General features: G+C 45.2%; 1 protein-coding gene across 10 annotated transcripts in view; it reads right to left on the bottom strand.

The window, feature by feature from the left end:
• DEPDC5 (DEP domain containing 5, GATOR1 subcomplex subunit) overlaps positions 1-18,377 on the bottom strand; it is a 122,003-nt gene that overhangs the window by 45,660 nt on the left and 57,966 nt on the right. For 4 of the 10 annotated variants that reach the window (XR_012376442.1, XM_073886868.1, XM_025858126.2 and 1 more), the window contains exons 23-27: positions 17,806-17,941; positions 16,707-16,804; positions 6,800-6,865; positions 3,525-3,708; positions 2,897-3,057 (exon numbers count right to left, since the gene is read on the bottom strand). Coding sequence is in view for 9 of the 10 variants with exons in the window: in XM_073886868.1 (XP_073742969.1) it covers positions 2,897-3,057; positions 3,525-3,708; positions 6,800-6,865; positions 16,707-16,804; positions 17,806-17,941 (645 nt within the window). In the remaining variant the exon portion in view is untranslated. Of the gene's footprint in view, positions 1-1,102; positions 1,232-2,896; positions 3,058-3,524; positions 3,709-6,799; positions 6,866-16,706; positions 16,805-17,805; positions 17,942-18,377 lie in introns of those variants that run through there. The other 6 variants (XM_025858127.2, XM_025858129.2, XM_073886869.1 and 3 more) reach the window with 4 other exon arrangements.

The following is an 18,377-nucleotide window of genomic DNA, read 5'->3' as shown; positions in this document are numbered from 1 at the left end:
CCTTTCTTCTCCAAACATTTGCTCTGGTTGCTTTTTCTGCCTTCTCTTCCGGAGCCACCACCAAGATCCTATGGGTCATTTAAAGTCACCATCAAAGGCCACTTCCTCCAGAAAGCTAACAGATCCCATCAGCTGTCTGAATTGTACCCTGGAGGTGGCTCCACATGTGCGTGTCTCACAGCCTGACAAACTGGAAGTTCCAGGAGGCTGGGGACCAAATCTTGTTTGTCTTAAAATTTTCCATAGCACCTGACAAAGTGCCATGCCCACAGCAGGTATTTGAAAAAATATTAGTTGAACTGAGTTGTGCAACAGAAAGAGGGAAATTATGAGGAATCGAGAAAAATACAAGCTTTCAAGAGAGTGAAACTAGTGCCTCGATGGACAAGAGAACGAAGACAAGATTCCCATGATCTCGAGATTAAACAGTCCCCTCGTGTGGTTCTGAGAGACAGTCACACAGTGCAGGCAGCATGGGAGTTGTCAGGACAAGAGAGGGTGGCAGAGGTTGAAAGGACCTTCATCGGGAATGTTGAAACTTCCTAGGTGATAGCAGCAACGGGCAGGCTGCCTGTAAGAGGCCAGGCTTTGACTCAGAGGACCCCGGGTTAAACCCCAGCACTTTCACTTGCCAGCGGTGTGACCTTGGGTACCAAATCTCCAAGTCTCACTTTCCGCAACTAGAAAGTGGGCTTGCGTCTGACTTCAGCTCAGGTCATGATCTCAGGGTCCTGGACCAAACCCTGCCTCAAGCAGGGTGTCTGCTTGTCCCTCTGCCCCTCCCCTCACTCGTGTGCTCTCTCTCTCAAATAAATAAATAAAATCTTTAATAAAAAAAGAAAAGGAAGGAAGGAAGGAAGAGGACTTGCTCCCCATCCCTGCATTCCTTCTTTCTTGCAACCACGCCCTGCTGGCTATCAGGAAGACAAGGTCATGGGATAATGTTCACGAGCACCTACCGCAGTACCGACCCCACTCTAAATTAGTTCCTGTTTTTATCCTGCACAGGACTCTTTACAATCTGTAATCAAATAAATACTGTGGTTTAATAGTTCAACGACTGTCTCACCCAGTAGACAATAAACTTGGAGGACAAGGGCTGATGCTGTTCTGTTCACTACTGAAACAGGGTCCGTCTCATAACCTGTAGTCAACAAATCTTCAATCAGATGCGATCTCACTTATGGTGGTGACTTTTCCAGTGATTATAACAACGATACCATTTCTGTTACTACAGAAATAAAAGGATTAAATTTATCGAAGGAGGAAAAATAGCCAGAAAGGGTATAGTAAGGTGAGTAGACTCTGGCCAGCTAGCCATGACATAAGGCTCATGAATCAGCCAGAGCAGAACTGGATGCCACAGGAATTATGAACCACCAAGGGACACTGATCAGCTATTCTAGAGAAAAGCAGGTAGGAAGGCTGGATGGGGCCATTGACACTAAAGGTAAATTCATTCCACTATTCTTGGGATAAAGAACAAAATCCTTCACATGGCCCTGTGAGGCCTGGGTCTCCTGACATGTCTGGACACATCTCTGGCTTACTCCCTGTGCTCCACCCCACCAGTCTTCTTTTTGGTGCTCAGAAAGTATCACAGTGCCTCCTGCCACAGGGTCTTTGCACATACTAATCCCTCTGCCTGGCATGCTCTTCCTACCTACTCCTGCCCACCACTCCCAACCTACTTCTCTCCCTAGTAACTCCTGCACATAGTTTAGGTCTCACCTCAAACGTCACCTCCTCAAGGAAGCCATCCCTGACCCTCCCGACCAGATCAAGTCCTGTATTAAATATTCTCATAGCCCTTTGATTTTCTCTCACAATCTTTATCACAACGAGTAATTTTATTTCCTAGTTTGACTTACGTTATTTTTCCTCACTAAATGCCCCACAGAGTGGGAGCTTCAAAAATACTGTTGAATGAATGAATAAATTCTTATATTTATCAACCCATATTGTTGTACACCAGGCACAATGGTTTCCATTATAGAGGATAAAAACATGAAGCCAACAGTCCTGGCACTCAGGAAGGTTACTATTCAGTGCAGTCCAGAAAATGAAAAGCTTCATCATAAGCAACAAGACCTGGACTGGATGGACCACCAAACTCCCCCTCACAGGTCCACACTACTTTGATCCTCTGGCCTGAAGCACTTTAATGGAGCCAAAGATGATCTGAGGCTTTGAGCTGGGAGTTTAGGAGAGTGGGGAGGCTCATTAGCTACAAGGAGGAAGCAAGAGACTACTGGTTACTCATGGATTGTTCTGAGAAGTGATCACTGTTTCCTGATTCTAGGCAGCCACATTTTATTCTCTCTACCTGACTTATTTTAGAAGAGCTCTCCAGAGCCTGGCTGTAACTCAATCGGCCTCACTGAGTCTCTGTCACTTATTAGTCTCTACCACTCACAAATGATCCATGCTTGCTTCATCGTGCTAAGCTTCAATGACAAAAAGGAGAAGATGCATCCATAACGGGGGGGGCGGGGGGAGTATAAATTCCAGGTTTAGGTAACATCTGAGAACCTGCTATGTGCCAGGTACTGTGCTAGAAATAAAATATTGGGTCTAAAATATTCACAGTGTACTTTGATAGTTCACACCTGGCTCAGCTGCCTGCTATTGGTAGGTGTTGCCAAAGCCAGGCTGTGACATTCCTGAACTGGGTCATATCCCCTTCCTTAAAAGGAGAGCAGTAGATTAAAGAGAGTTTTAAGATAAATCGGGGCCTAGCAGAGACTTTATTCCTCATGTAAAAGTAAAATTCAGAAAGAAAAAATTTTGTGTTGAAAAATTACTCCCGAATTTATCTATTCCCTACCATCTTGAGAACCTACTTGCACAAATTCAGTAGAAAAGAAAAAATGCAAGTCCAAGGAGAACAACTCACCTCGACTGTAGAGCGGGCTGCTGCTCAGTGGGGGTGGGACGGCGGGGTTGGGTTTCTGCGCCTTGGGCTGCACTATGATTTGGTAGCCCTGCATGAGACGCTGGCAGATGAACTCTTCAAATACCTGCTGGGCCGTCATCTGCACACCCTCCTCGTCCCTCCTGTGGAAACAGACGGTTGTTCGCATGGACATGCTTGGTCCAGGGCGGAGTGACACTCAAGAGTCCACATTCCCATCCTCTGTTTTGCTTTGACTCCACAAGCCAGCCCTGATAACCATTCCATGGTGGCTCATAAAACTAACAATCTATAAACCAGTTTACCAAGAAATGATCAGTTCAAAGAGGCAGAAGAAGAAGGCAGGTAATAGCTAATAGCCATTCCTAGAATAGCTCAAATAGCTAATCTTAGAAAAAAAGATCAGATCTAGTGTGTCCAGAAAAACCACCACAGAAAAATCTGAGAAAGCACCCATGAGGAGAAATGGCTAGAGAAGGCATGTCAATAGAACCCTGAAGAAAAAAATGACAGTTCTTTGCTTCCTAAGATTCTCTAACCAGAAAAGGAAGACACAGGTTTGAGAACGCAGTGCCTGGACGCGCATCCGACGCCCTCCTCTGACACCGACCTGTCGATGTCTGCTTCCGGAAGGAGATCGTAACAGCCCTCCGTGTAGTCGTTCTGCAGGCCCTGGCGGTCGGGGAAGTAGTCGGTGGTGAGGGGGAGGCACGCCGGAGTAGTAAGAGACTTCCAGTCCACTCCAACTGTGCAACAGAAGCCTGGCACTACAGGGGGAGCAGACAGTGTCAGAACTGCCTCGTGTAACAGAGGAGAAAGGTGCGTGCGGTCACCAGGGCAGATGCGGGGGTGGGGGTGGGGGTGGGGGACGACGTGGGCGGGGCGGGGGAGGAGTTCATAGTGACCGGTGATAACATTGCCAGGAAACGGATGGAGAGGAAGAAAGGGGGTGGGGGGAGGGAGAAAGAGAAACAGAGTTTGTTAGACAATGCAGTGCACGTGCTCATCCAATCCCATCATGCAAATGGGATTCACAGCTGGTACTTTTCATTTTCTACCGATCTTAAGCTACAGCCACAATGCCAGTGAGGTTACTGCAGGGCAGCGCAGGCAGAGTTACAAGTGGAAGCAAATCAACGTTCCGAGGGCTCAAGCCAGAGCCTCTCTGAAGGACTGCAGAGTGGCTGGTGGGGAAAGAAGAGCTCAGCCAGATTTGGGAGCGAACAGCACATGGTAGCAGAATTTAGGAATACTTTCAGAATTGTAAAAATAAGTCACAGATCCAAAAGGGTAGGAGGAGAAATCAAGGAAGGATGTCTGGGAAGGTCACAAGGCCAGAACTTCAAGAGACAGAGTTTAACAATCTAGAAAGGAAAGCTGCAATCAGCAGAGTGGGCCCGATCACATGGTGTCCTGAGTTACCTGCTCTTTGGTTAAAGCAGGGTCTCTCCACCTTGGCACCACTGACATTTTGGACTGGATAATCCTCTGTCATGAGGGGCTATGCTTTGTATTACAGGATGTTGGACAGCATCCCTGGACTGTACTTACTCGATGCCAGTGGCATCTCCTGGTTGTAAAAACCAAGAGCGTCTGCAGTCGTTGCCCCATGTCCCCCCAGGGAGCAAAATCCTTCCCCAGTTGAGAATCACTGAGTCAAGGTAATAGGGCAGTTATCTCTTTAAGTAATTTAAGCAAAGATTATTTTTCAAATCTCTAGACAAGGGGGCAATATGAAGCAGAAATACTCCGTGCCTTTGCCTCTTAGTCTCAAGCAAGGGACACCTTCAACACTTTATCTTTTGCACAGTGCTAATGTGGCTTCCAGCGTGATACACCGCTGTTGTCTCATCAGCCCTCACATGGCCTCTTTGCAGCAGGGACTGCAACATCATCGAGCCCTTTAAACACCTGGCCAAGATCAGAAGCCTCTCTGCCTGGGGATCTTTCCACCACATAGTGACAGAGACACACACTACCCAATACAACAGAGTCCCATGGAACTCAGCGTTAAAGGACAAGGGGACCAGTGTGCTAAGTCATAGCGGGAAACGTGCCCCATGTAGCCACCACTGCCTTGGGAAAGATGATTTGACCTACAAGAGGCCTAACCTCATGGTCTACGCAGGTCTTTGTGTGTTTGAATTCTGTCTCAGTGTAGTAAGAACACAACATGAGAACTACTCTCTTAACAAATGTTTAGGTGTACAACACAGTATTGTTAACTTGGGCACAGTGTGTACAGATCCCTAAGATTTATTCATCGTGCATAACTGGAACTTTACACCACTGATCAGCAACTCCCCACTTCTGCCTCCCCTCAAGCCTCTCACAACCACCATTCCACTCTCTGATTCTACGAGCTGGACTATACACAGGTCTTGTTAACTTATTAACACTTCAAGAATTGAAAACACAACCCAAAAAGAGCCTAACTGATCACCCCAATTTCCTTATATGCCAGATGAAGGGATGAGCTTGTTCCCACTTCCTTGTTTTAGGACCAGGAGCGGAAGGAAGACACCAGATAAAACCACAGTGGGAAGCCAGAAGCAGAAGACAGTCATATCTTTATGCCCTCTTAGATCGTTCTGGCTCTCATTAGCATCCTGTCCCTCAGGATGATAAATATCTTTCAGAAATGTTTTCTGCTGGTTACACACCGAGATACAGAGAATTCAAATGCCTGGGCCCAAATCCCATGGTGAGAAAAGCCCCTGATTCTTAGTTTAATGGTGTTCTTTCCCTGGGAAAAGACTGTGGCCTCTTTTCTAACTCCAGTATCTTCAGGCCCTATAAAGAGGGCCTCTGAGGAGGACCCACATCAATACCATTAACAATGATAAACATGGATTACAAAATCCAGTGCTAGGGTTGTACAGAAGAAACAGGCTCATCTATTCATTGCTGGAAGCTTTCTGGAAAATAATCAACCTGCCAACCATACTTTGGGGGAAATATATCCCAAGGATGTGAAGAGAAAGAAAAGATATACCCACTGCATCACGCATTATACCTGCATTCTACACTATTGTGAAGAAACTAGAAACCACCCAAATGATCGCTAATAATAAATGATTATTCAAACTGGGATGTGATGTGTTTGATACTGCTATTAAAAATGACTAATATGGAACGCCTGGGTGGCTCAGTCAGTGAAGCGTCTGCCTTCGGCTCGGGTCATGATCCCGGGGTCCTGGGATCAGGCCCCGCATCGGGCTCCCTGCTGGGCGGGAAGCCTGCTTCTCCCTCTCCCGCTCCCCCTGCTTGTGTTCCCTCTCTCGCTGTGTCTCTTTCTGTCAAAAAAATCAATAAAATCTTAAAAAAAAAAAAAGACTAATACAAGGGGCCTGAAGAAATAGCAGAAGGGGGGGAAAAAAGACTCAATATATCTCTACTGGTTATAGCTAAGTAAAATAAAGTCTATCGGGTGGTAGGATTTTTTTCTGGTACTTTGCTATTGTAGATATTTAGATGTGCTCTTCCTGTACACATATTTCAATAAATAAAGATGATTCAAAAAAAAAAAAACGCAACCCAGTCAAACAATTTCAACTACAGGTCTGCAAACAGTTCCAGGCCCTCTTATTCCTCTGTTCCTCGGAGCCATCACAAGGCCCTTAAGGGCTAAAGCCAGCTCTGGACTGGTGTAAGGACCTCATGGGAATTCCGTTACCCTTCTCACGTGCCCTGAATCACATTCCAGAACAGGTTACCTGGCCACTCCCCTCTCACTTTCCATTGGAGAGGCTGGAGAGTTCTCCCTTACCACATTGTCTTCCGGTACCCCAGAGATGTGTGGACTGCCCACAGGGTTCCCCCTTGCTTCCTCATGCTCTGACCACCCCGGCCCTGACCCCACCCTAATCAGTTGCCCCTTCTTACTTGGGTCTGGAGAGGTAGAAACACTGTCCTCTAGAGAATCCTTATTCTGAGTCCTAGGATTCATACCTATGGAAAGATGAAAACAGGTTGTTTTAATAAGGCTCATTCTGCAGAAAAAAAGTTCTGGCCAGTTATGGTTGAAAGAGCCCAAAATTATAGCTAAAAATAAAAATGTGAACCAAGTACAAATTCTATGCTGAATATTTCAAATAGCACAAAAGAGTCAATCCAAGAAAAATGAGCAATCTAAAATTTGGGAATGAGCCAAAACTTTGCTCTGAGGTTATCAATACCATTCTTCGCCCAATGACACTGTTAGCATTCACATACATGCACATGCACGCACGCACGCACGCACACACACACACACACACACAGCAAAAAGCAACCCACCACTTATTTTAAGAAAATGGACACATTTCAAAGTCATTTCAACTAACTGGAGAAATCTTTTGCAAATACAAAATGACCCACTTAAAGTTTATTTCACTCATTGGTCATCCTTATCATCTGGAATTTTCTTCTCCAAATCAGGGCTTTCTGGAATATGACCTAGGACACATCAAAACTCACCACTTTTAAGAGAAAAACAATGATTTTCCCTATAGGTGGTCTGAAAGGAAAAACAGAAAGATTCTTTGAAATGTAACTTTTTGCCTGTAAAGTAACAGAACTAATTTTAAAGTACATATCAATATTTAAATATCCCTTTCTAAACATATATATTTACTAGAAAATTATGATACTATAAAAAAGATTGAAAAAATCCTCACCCAACTGTCAACAGTGGCTATCTGCGAGAAGAAGGTGGAGGAGGTAGTGGGAGGTAAACCAGAACTTGTAGTTTTTATTCTAGGTACTTGTGTGTCATGTGAATCTTTTATAACAAGAATAAATATGTATAAATCCCTTGTGGAATCTTTGAAAAGACAAGCCACAACATGGGAGAAAGCATCTGCAAATCACTTATTTGGCAAAGGACTTGACCCAGAATATATAGAGACCTCAAAACTCAAGAATAAGAATACAAACAACCTGATGAGAAATAGGACCAAAGATTTGAACACTTCACCAAACATATACAGAAGGCAAATAAGCACAGGAGAAGATGCTCAACATCCTTAGCCACGAGGGAAATTACCTCTACAGACCTCTTAGAATGGCTAAAATGACAAGTCACACCAAGTGTGACTATGGATGTAGAGCCATGGAAAACCTTATCCATTGACGGTAGGAATGCAGAATGGTGCACCACTTTGAGAAATAGTTTTGTGGCTTCTTTAAAAGTTAGACAAAAAAAAGTTAAACAGACAGGGATGCCTGGCTGTCTCAGTTGGAGGAGCATGCAACTCTTGATCTCAGGGTCATGAGTTTGAGTCCCACGTTGGGTGTAGAGATTACCAAAATAAATAAATTTTTAAAAATAATATTAATGGGGCACCTGGATGACTCAGTCAGTCGAGCATTGGACCCTTGGGTTTCAGCTCAGGTTGTGATCTTAGGGTCATGGTGAAATCAAGCCCCACATGAGGCTCCACACTCAGCAGGGGTCTGCTTGAGATTCTTTCCCCTCCCTCTCCCTCCCCTTCTGCTCCTCCCCCTGCTTGCAGGCACACACACTCTCTCTAAAAATAAACAAATAAAATCTTTAAAAAATAATAATAATAAAAGTTAAAAAGATATTTACCATCTGACCCAGCAATTCCATGCCTAGGAAATTACTCAAGAGAAATAAAAAACCAATGTTTACAAAAACCCGTTATGTAAATGTTTATGGTGGCTTTATTCATAGTTGCCAAAACCTGGAAACACCCCAAGTATCTTGCAACTAGTGAAGGGATAAACAAATTAATACATACATACAATGGAATGCAACTCAGCAATAAAAAGTAATGAACATTTAACAACTTGGATGAATCTCAAATGCATTATATGCTGAATAAAAGAAGCAAGACTCAAAAAACTACGTACTGTATGATTCCATGTGCATGACATGCTGGGACAAGAAAAAACTAGAGGGACAGAGAACAGATCAGTGGGTTGCCAGCAGACAGGGGGTGGGGTTGAGTACAAAGGGACCAGACAAAAAATCTGGGGGGTAATGGAAGGGTTCTGTATCTTGCTTGATGTGTTTGTTGGTAGTTATACGATAGTACGCATTTGTCAAAACTCACAGAACTGTACGCTAAAAAGAGTGAATTCTACTGTATGTAAATTTTAAAATTAATAATTTTTAAAAATTTACTCGACAGAGAGAATGAGAGTGTGCACAAGCGGGGGAGTGGCAGAGAGAGGGAGGGAGAAGCATCATGACCTGAGCAGGAGACAGGTGCTTAACTGAGCCATCCAGGCGCCCCTAAAATTAATAAATTTTTAAAAATTTAGAAAGATGATGGCACTTGGCCAAAACAATTTTAGAACTTCTTTTTTGGAACTGCCTTCAGTAGATTTTTCTTTATTACTAGTCTTCAGAATAAAAAGATAAAATTTATTAAGTCAGACAAATACAGTGTTTCATTTTATTCAAACCCTTGCTATGAGGCAGGTATGAGGTAGGTACTAATCCTTTTGTATAGACAAACTAAAGCTCAGAGAAGTGAATTAACTTAGGGAAGATCGCACAGTAAATAGGTGAAAGCTGCATTTAAACTCTGCTCAACTCTACAGATGCTTCATTTCCTGACTCTCTGCGGCACCAGTTTTCAGCTATTGAAAATGTTAGCTGTTCTTTGTCAACAGCCAAAAGCCATTTGGAGCTAAATTTTCTGAAAAAGCTATCTTGGATAACAATATACATCTTTGTGCAGAACAAAGCATGGCTATTAAGAAGCAACGAGGTGGGGCGGGGGGGGGGGGGGCACCTGGGTGGCCCAGTCAGCTAAGATCAAGCTCCGAGCTGGGCTCCATGCTGAGTGGGGAGTCTGCTTCTCCCTCTCCCTCTGCCCTTCCCTTCCCCTTGCTCATGCTCACTCTCTCTCAAATAAATAAATATTTTTTTAAAAAAAGCAATGAGGGGGGTTTTCTTGTTCAGCCCGAGAACTGGCATGAAGGCAACTGGTATAAAACCAGCCTTCTCAAAGCATTCTGAGCACTAGGAAATTATTAAATATATTACCTCACAGGTTTAGATGCTAAATTTTGTCATTAGCGCATCTTTTTCTCTTTTTTTAAGAAAACCCAAATCCAGATTGGGTCTATAAAAACTGAAATTCTTACACTAATAAAGGAACAGTTCAACTTATAACTTGTGTGGGCAATTCTTTGAGCTCAAAGAGGCAAACCAGTAGGGATTCTCAGAGCAGCTCTGGCTTCTAGGTCAAAAGTAGAACTGTGCCATCTCTAACAGACAAAAGAACACTTAAGGTCACGGGGCGCCTGGGTGGCTCAGTCGTTAAGCGTCTGCCTTCGGCTCAGTCATGATCCCGGGGTCCTAGGATCAAGCCCCAAATCGGGCTCCCTGCTCGGCAGGAAGCCTGCTTCTCCCTCTCCCACTCCCCCTTGCTTGTGTTCCCTCTCTCACTGTGTCTCTCTCTGTCAAAAAATAAGTAAGTAAGTAAATAAATAAAGAACATTTAAGATCACCAGCCTTTTATGCCACACACACACACACACACAATTTTACTTTTAAAAAACAGCAATGAAAAATATTTAAAGAAAGTTATTTTGTGCTCTTTTATGAGGCTCTTTATACACAGTTTTCTTGCAGTTCAAGCCTAACAAACTGCTGCTCCCACCAGCCCTGCCTTTAAGATTTTATTTTCAGTCAAATGGACTGGCTATCGGCATATGATGGCCTCACTGTTTGAGATGACCGAGGGGAGACCCCATGGTCAATCAGCTCTGCTCCAACCTAACATTTGTGAATGAGACCCCACTCTCAGCATTCAAAGCCAGATATTCAACTTGGGGAACCAATGCTGAAAATCACCATCTTAGCTTTGTCTTTTGACATCTCTTCAGAGTCAAGAAATCTGAATTTGGGGGCACCTGGGTGGCTCAGTCAGTTGAGCATCCAACTCTTGATTTTGGCTCGGGTCATGATCTCAGTGTCATGGGATAGAGCCCGACATCGGGCTCTGCGCTCATCGGGGAGCCTGCTTAAGATTCTCTCTCTCCCTCTCCATCTGCCCCTCAGCCTGCTCGTGTACATGCACATACATGCTCGCTCGCGCTCTCTCTCTCTCTCTCAAAAATAAATAAATAAATAAATCTTTTAAAAAGAAGAAGTCTGAACATGTTCTTTGCTTGCGAACCTCAGGCCAAAATGGGTAATCAGTGTGGAGCCTTCAGGACTGGTCCTGGGTGACATCTAGAAGCTTGTGCATGGGGCTAGTCACTTCTCCTCTCTGGGCTACAGAGATGGCCCTTACCCACAAAAATCCCAGCTTGGCCTGGGTGAATGACTCTGAGGCCCTTTCCTCCAGCCTCAGTATGCTATGATTTACTTTTTACTTCAGCTCTCAGGCTGCCACATGTACCTAATACTCAACACAAATACCAAGTTGCAGATTCTGAGTCCCAATACCACAGGGAAAGAAAGTAAGGCATCCAGTTGTTTTCTTTCCCAAAATTATCTACAGCACTTATCCCCAAGGAAGGGAATGACAGTGACAGACAAGTCTTATAAATGGGTGCCCAGTTAAAGAAACAAGAGGGATAAAAACTATCACCCCAGGGCGCCTGGGTGGCTCAGTTGGTTAAGTGTCTGCCTTCAGCTCAGGTCATGATATCAGAGTCCTGGAATCGAGCCCTGTGGTGGGCTCCCAGCTCAGCGGGGAGTCTGCTTCTCACCCTCCCTCCGCCCCTCCCCCTGCTTGTGCTCGCTCACACTCTCTCTCTCTCTCTCACTCTCTCTCTCTAATAAATAAATAAAATGAAAAAAAAAAAAAAAGACTATCTCCCCAGTCTCCTCGGCCACCTGGTCACTGCTGGGCAGCATGGTGAAAAACAAGTGAAGAGTACAGGTACGAGGTCCCAGCCAACAATGCTTGAAATGAAATTCTACAGGGCCAGGAGGGAAACCCACACAGGCACCACTCCTGTGAATCGTGACTCGCATATGAATCATGTCCAAAGGCAGGAGAAAATCTGAGTCATGCCTGAGTGCCTGCAGATGGTGCAAACTGTCAAGCCCAGGAGGTCAGAGATGAGGTTTTCCTGTTTCTTTTCTATTTTTTAATGAAATGAAAAGATAACTAGTTGTTTATTTAGACCCCACTTTGTCCCCAAATGAGAACCTACTGTGACAATTTTGTCCTTAAGGAGCCCAATCTACCTTTGCTCCTTACAACAACCCTGTGAGGCAGGCAGGCAGGTAAAGATCTTTATCCCCTTTATAAAGATGATGAACCTGAGCATCAGCAAAGGTTGAAGGCTAAACTCTAGGGCTGGGGCACTCCCTCATCTATCATATCAGAATGTAGCAGATGTCACAGGTTCAAACTGCACAGTAGCCACTAAGTCCTGCTCCCCACAAGAGGGCTTCCCTTTCATTGTTGTTACCCTGCACAAAACTGCTTCAAATCGAACTGCAAGTGAATGGCGAGCCAGAGCTCCCTGAGGTGAGAACTGGTGTCTTAATCATTTTGTTTCTTCTCAGGCCTTAGCACAGTGCCTACAGTTCCATAAACATTTCTGGAATGGGTAAGAGTATAGTGAGTTTGAAGAAAGCAAACCATATTCCATGAAGATTGAGGATGGCTTGAAAGGAAAGTCACTTCAAAAACAAGCAAGGGAGAAAGAGACTATCCAAACCTTTGAGAAAAGGAATCCAGTTAATTGTTCAATAAGGTTGTAAGACAGGGAAGAAAAGCACTCTTTGGTGAAGGGAAAGCTAACCTCAGAAAGCTTTTTAGTATTCATTCAAATACCTGATATGTGCCAGGAACTGTTTTAAGTTCTGAAGATACAGCCACGAGTGAAACAATCCTTGCCTTGTTGGAGCTTACAATAAAAAATACAAAATGAAAAGACCTAGTATGACAGGTGGTATTCTGGAGAAATAATAGGCAGGGAAGATGGATGGGGAGTGGGTAAAGAGTGGCAATTTGGATAAGACCTAAAGGAAGGAATAGAACAAGCTGTGGGTAGGATGGCCATATCATTTATCATCCAGGACACCTTCGAGAGTAAAAGGGGACACTATTAGTAATTATACAGGACAATGAATTCAAACAAGGACTGTCCTGGGCAAACTCAGACATGTGGACCTTACCCATAAAGCTCTTCACTGTGAGGGCAGAGCAGAGGGAAGAGCAAGAGAAAGCACCTCAGGTGCAGAATGTGCCTGATACATTTGGGAAACCACTTCACCCAAGTGTGAGGGGGAAGCAGGAGACGAGGTCTGAGAGTAACAAAGAGGTCGCAAGAGGCGGGGGCTCTGTTGGCTACTGTAACACCTTCAGCTTTTAATCCAGGTGCACTGGGAAGCCCCAGAGGGTTCTGTGCACAGAAGTTTCATGATCTGACTTCTATTTTCAGAGGGTCACACAGAACTGCTGTGCTGGAAATAAACTACATGAAAGGACAAAAGAAGGAAGCTGAGAGAACAGTTAGTGGGATACTGCAATAATCCAAGCAAAAGAGGAAGGTATCTTGGACAGGGCTGGGGCTGATGGAGGTGATGACATCTATGGAAAGATTCGAGATATATCCTGATAGATCTGACATTAATTGGTTATTGTACATGGTAATAAAAATTAGAGTGATTTTTACCTAATCCTTTCTGTGGCTGGCTAACATAATTGATCAGGAAGCACAAGATAGAAGATGGGAGTTCAAGTCCTATGGGAGCCCAATGCTACAGCCTACCTCCCGATGACCCCTGGCCCCTTTGAAAACACATGCTACTGGTCGTAAAGGGACTGGGCAAAGGTAAGGATGATCCTACTTAACGCTCTCACCCTGACTAGAAAAAGAATCCAAGGAGCCCATACTTTTTCTAAGAAGCAACACATTCTAGAACATATTTATGTATTGCACACTTGCATACCAATTAAAGAGAATAATTTTGTGGACTGTTCAAATGCTTCTCACATATGGCAGCCTGGTCGTGGAAGCACAAATTCATTTGTCAATAAATGTGCTAAACACTGTGGGGAGAAGATGAATAAAGATAAGCTCTCTCAGTCTAGTGCAGAGACAGACACAGAAACAAACAGCGGGATCATGATATGCCAAGTAGCACAATTGTGTTATGCATATGGAGCTCTGTGGAAACATGCCTACCATCTCCTGGGAAGGCCTGGGGATGAGGGAGAACCACCAGGGAGGGCTTCAAAGATAAGGTATTGTTGGGCTTGAATCCTAAAGACTGAGCTGATGTCTGCCCGGGAGAATGAGGGTTGAAGGTAAGGGAAAAGCATATTCTGCAGGGGGACTGGTCCATGCAAAGGAAGAAGAGGACGAAGGTCTTCGGAGGAGCCACAAGCAATAGCTGGAGTGTAACAGATGCACACCTCATAACATAGCCAACAATGGCAGCTCTCGTTCGATGAGCACGCCCCGTGCACGCCGGGCACCATTCCAAGCACCTTACGTGGATTATCACATTGAATGATACAGATGATGAAAGTGAGACACACAGAGGTTACCTGGCCTGAGGGCCTCACTGCTCATTAGAAGTGGAGTCAGGACTCACATCCAAAGAGTCTACAGCCTGAGTTCTTTCTCTGTGCAGTGATGCGTGGAAGTGGTGGCAAATGAAGACACAAGGCAGGCAAGAGACAGGTAATGACCAGCATTACAGGCCATGAACCACGGGAGGGTTTTATACATGGGGAGGAGTGGCTGATCAGATTTGCATTTGGAACTATCTCCTTGGTGACAGTATGGAAGATGAATCAGAGGGGACAGGAACAGAAGCAGGAAGATCACTTAGAAGGCTGCTATCAGGGCGCCTGGGTGGCTCAGCTGGTTGGGTGACTGCCTTCGGCTCAGGTCATGATCCTGGGGTCCTGGGATCAAGTCCCGCATCGGGCTCCCTGCTCAGCGGGGAGTCTGCTTCTCCCTCTGACCCTCTTCGCTCTCGTGCTCGCTATCTCTCATTCTCTCTCTCTCAAATAAATAAAATCTTTAAAAAAAAAAAAAGAAGGCTGCTATCACAATCCTGGGCAGAAATGACAGGGATCTAAAATAAAGCTGTGGCAGTTGAGAATGGAGGGGAGGGGCCAGAGTCAGAAGAAAGAGGGAACAGAAGAGGGAGAGGGGGTGGGGGAACCACAAGACATCAGGAGTCATCCAAGCAGAGAGGCCCATCAGATGCATGGATCTATGGCGCAAGCATGATGGTGTCATTAGAGAATTTTCCACAACCATCCCCAAATAAGGATTCTTTGAAGCTTCCTTTTTTCCTCAAAGTAGATTTCAAAATTCCAAAGCCTCATCTTCTGAGGAATCACCTGATCTACTTTAGGTATCCCAGGTCCAGAACCACTCCAGGACGAGTCAGGGTAAATACTGGTGCTGTTACCACTGGAACCCAGAATCCCCCTGCTTCAGGTCACCAGTAAAACTTGTTCAAACTGTAGTCTTGTGAGCCCCAGAGCAGCCCTCCTTGGTACAACCCACCCCAAACAGCCTGGGAAGTTCAAAGTCTGGGTTCCTATAAAATGGCCCCTTGGTTTATTAGCAAAATGGAAAGGTTGCTTTTATGATATTCTGAAGGCACTTTACAGGAGTCTGGCAGCCAAGTGACATTTTCAGAACCCTGAGTGCAGTCATTAAAAGTTATCTTATCCCTAAATTGTTATTCAATTCATTTTCTCATTTAAAGAGAAAGAATAAAAGAAACAGAGAAAAGAAAGGAAGGAGGAAAGAAATGAATCAATTATAATCCTTTAGGCATTTATTTACTACCAACTGCTTTTCAAGACTTGACCACAAACCTTTAGAAATACTGTTGGATGAAGCAATCAACGAATGAAAGAACTCTTCATTAACCACTCTCGTACAACTTCACTTTCACTACACCTTCTACTAAAACTTAGTTTAAAGTTTTAGAAATGCAAGTTAGTTATAGAAAACTAAGAGCAGCCCCATTTCCACCCTGCCCCACCCCCCAAGTTTTAATGTTTTTCACACTCATGTTGAACAACAGCTGTCCTTTGAGGCTTTCCAAAATCTGCCCTTACCCATCCCAACTCCTGCTCTCCTACATCCTAAAGGTACTCTGAACAGTGTGGTCAAAATGAGGAACAGCAGTCTTGAGTCAGGACACCTGGCCAAGGGCTTGAGAGATTCACGTAATATCTCTACACCTCTGGGCATTAAATTGCCTCATGTGCAATAGCATATGCCCTCTTAGAAGAACTGCATGACAGGGTAGATATACAAGTGCTTCCAGAAAGCATATAACCTGTGTTAGTAAAAGTTCATACTCTCCCCACCTCCACCTAGAACCCTCACCTGCTAACTCTCTAGGTGAACAAATTCTGTGCCTTCAAGTCTGAGGTGCATGCCCACTTCTCAAAGCAATGATGCCACCCTTCTCTTTTCTGATCTCACAACTGGAACCACACTGTTCCCCTCTGAGCCTCTCCTGATTGTTTTTATGCTGCTGGGTAAGCCCCCTACTCACAGATCTGGAAGCTTCTCCAGAGCAGAGTCCACTCCTGCTGTCTCTGGCGTTAGCCTCCAAACTAAGCTCATAAGGGGCCCTTGGTCACGACTTACTGACAGGTCAACGATGAATGCGGTTTAACCAATGTGTTCTCGGCTAAAAACGTAATGTGCAGCCCATTTATAATTCCATGCATTATACAGCACCACTTCTAAATAGGTCACCCAAAATTGTGGCTGAAATGATCTCAAAATAGACTTGGCCTTGCTTCTCTGGCCCCCATGTCTTTTCTAGATGTGAGCCTGCCACTCTAAGCATCCCAACTCTGTTACCTCTTGGATTGGTTACCTGCACCACTGTTGCTAAGCAGGCTGAGAGAAAGCTCTTCTGTTCCACTGAAGTTCAAGAAGGACATGCTGTCACCAGGCTGGCGGGAAGTGCTGTGCCTGCAGAGAACAGAGCCCAGCCACCTGGCTTAATGCAGGTCATTACCTCTTTCATCCTGCTCACCCTGTATCCCGGGAGTTTTCATCAAAAACAGCCCTGCATATCTGGCCACACAGGCTGGCAACAACTGGGAGCCATAGCAGAGGCTACCAGGCTGCCGTGCTCGGTATGTGGGCCAGCTTTGGCCTCCTGTGGCCTGCTTATCCTGCCCTGGCCCCCTAAAAACTGCTCTCCCACTGACATACTGGGCGGCCCACCCTTTCCTGTCCTCAGCTTCTCTGTGCTCACATGGACAGGAGGATACGAGGTGAGTGAAAAGAGGTACCAAGTTAAGCTGATAAAGAGGGTCACGCCCTGCCCATATCCCATCCAACCCATAGCATGTCAAGGTGATTGAAAAAGGGGCCAAAGACTGCCCTTTGCCAAGTTGTTTCCTAAAGCATCACAGGAACAGTGAGGCCAGCTGTCACCCCAACTCATGTTTGTCAAGGCTTAAATGACTTTCTTCCTGCACTCACTCTCTTGGATGCCTTGTGACGCATTCAGAACTCGGGTTCAAAGAGTTGTTTCTATAAACGCAGACCTTGATTTCCATTGCTTTTAGCATAAGAAACTTCTAAACTCAACAGTGGAATTTCTCAGTGACCAAAATGACAAAAGTCACAGACTGCCCGAAACATGCAGCGTGAACCACCTATCTCAGCACTCGTTCTCACCCTTGGCTGAGGTTTAGACAAAACTCATGTTTCAGGTTTACCAAGTGTGCTTTGAATGGAAGCTACGGCAGGGCCTGGGTAACATGTGTGGCAACAGTGTCAGGCTGTTTGCTTTGCATCTGACCCCGTGAAAGGAACGGCACTGACAAAGGAAGGGCTTGATCTCATCCCGTCCCTTCAAGTCTTAGAAACGTAACATTTTGTCATCAGACTGTGTTCTGCCATGGTCCTGGGTGCCGGGGAGTTTTTCAAGGGACCTTCTGGAGCCCTACACACATCCTCACCTTCCAGCAGCTTCATGATATGCTAATTCCAGTAGCTCTGCAGAGGAGTGAGTTGGGTCCCTCTGCCAGCTGCCCTGCAGCTCCGCCATATTCTGTCGGGTCTGGTGATGGATCTGGATGGCCTCTCCGGATGGTCCTACCCAGACAAAGATCCACTGAGCATCATTCCCACCCAAGAGCTAGTGCTTTGTACTTAGCTTTACTCTTCCTTCTTTCCAGCTGCTGGGACATGGGTGCTGGGAGAGACCGACAGGAGAGCACACCAAGGGGAACATTACACACATGACCCTCCAGCTTCCCAAAAGGACATCTCCTCTTCTGAGCAGGACTCATCCTCCTGTAGGGCCTCACATTTGTCACCCAGTTCAGCCTAAGAATACGTTAGGAGCCTCTGTCTCATGCATGTCAAGCTGAGACGCTGGGGAGAAACACTGACGTAGAGGAGTAGAGGGCCCCTCCCAGGAGGGCTAACAAACTAAACGACAAGGAACACACAAGTGAAACGCCAATGACTTTGTTAATATACGAGATGGTGACAATGGTGACTCTAAGCAGCAGAGGATGAGCAAGTG

The sequence above is a fragment of the Callorhinus ursinus genome, unplaced genomic scaffold (assembly GCF_003265705.2).
Source record: "Callorhinus ursinus isolate GAN/ISIS: 27379988/994484 unplaced genomic scaffold, GSC_fseal_2.0 scaffold72, whole genome shotgun sequence".
Classification (NCBI taxonomy): domain Eukaryota; kingdom Metazoa; phylum Chordata; class Mammalia; order Carnivora; family Otariidae; genus Callorhinus; species Callorhinus ursinus.
The sequence above is the reverse complement of the archived record's forward strand: the minus strand, read 5'-3'. Positions and strand labels throughout refer to the sequence as shown.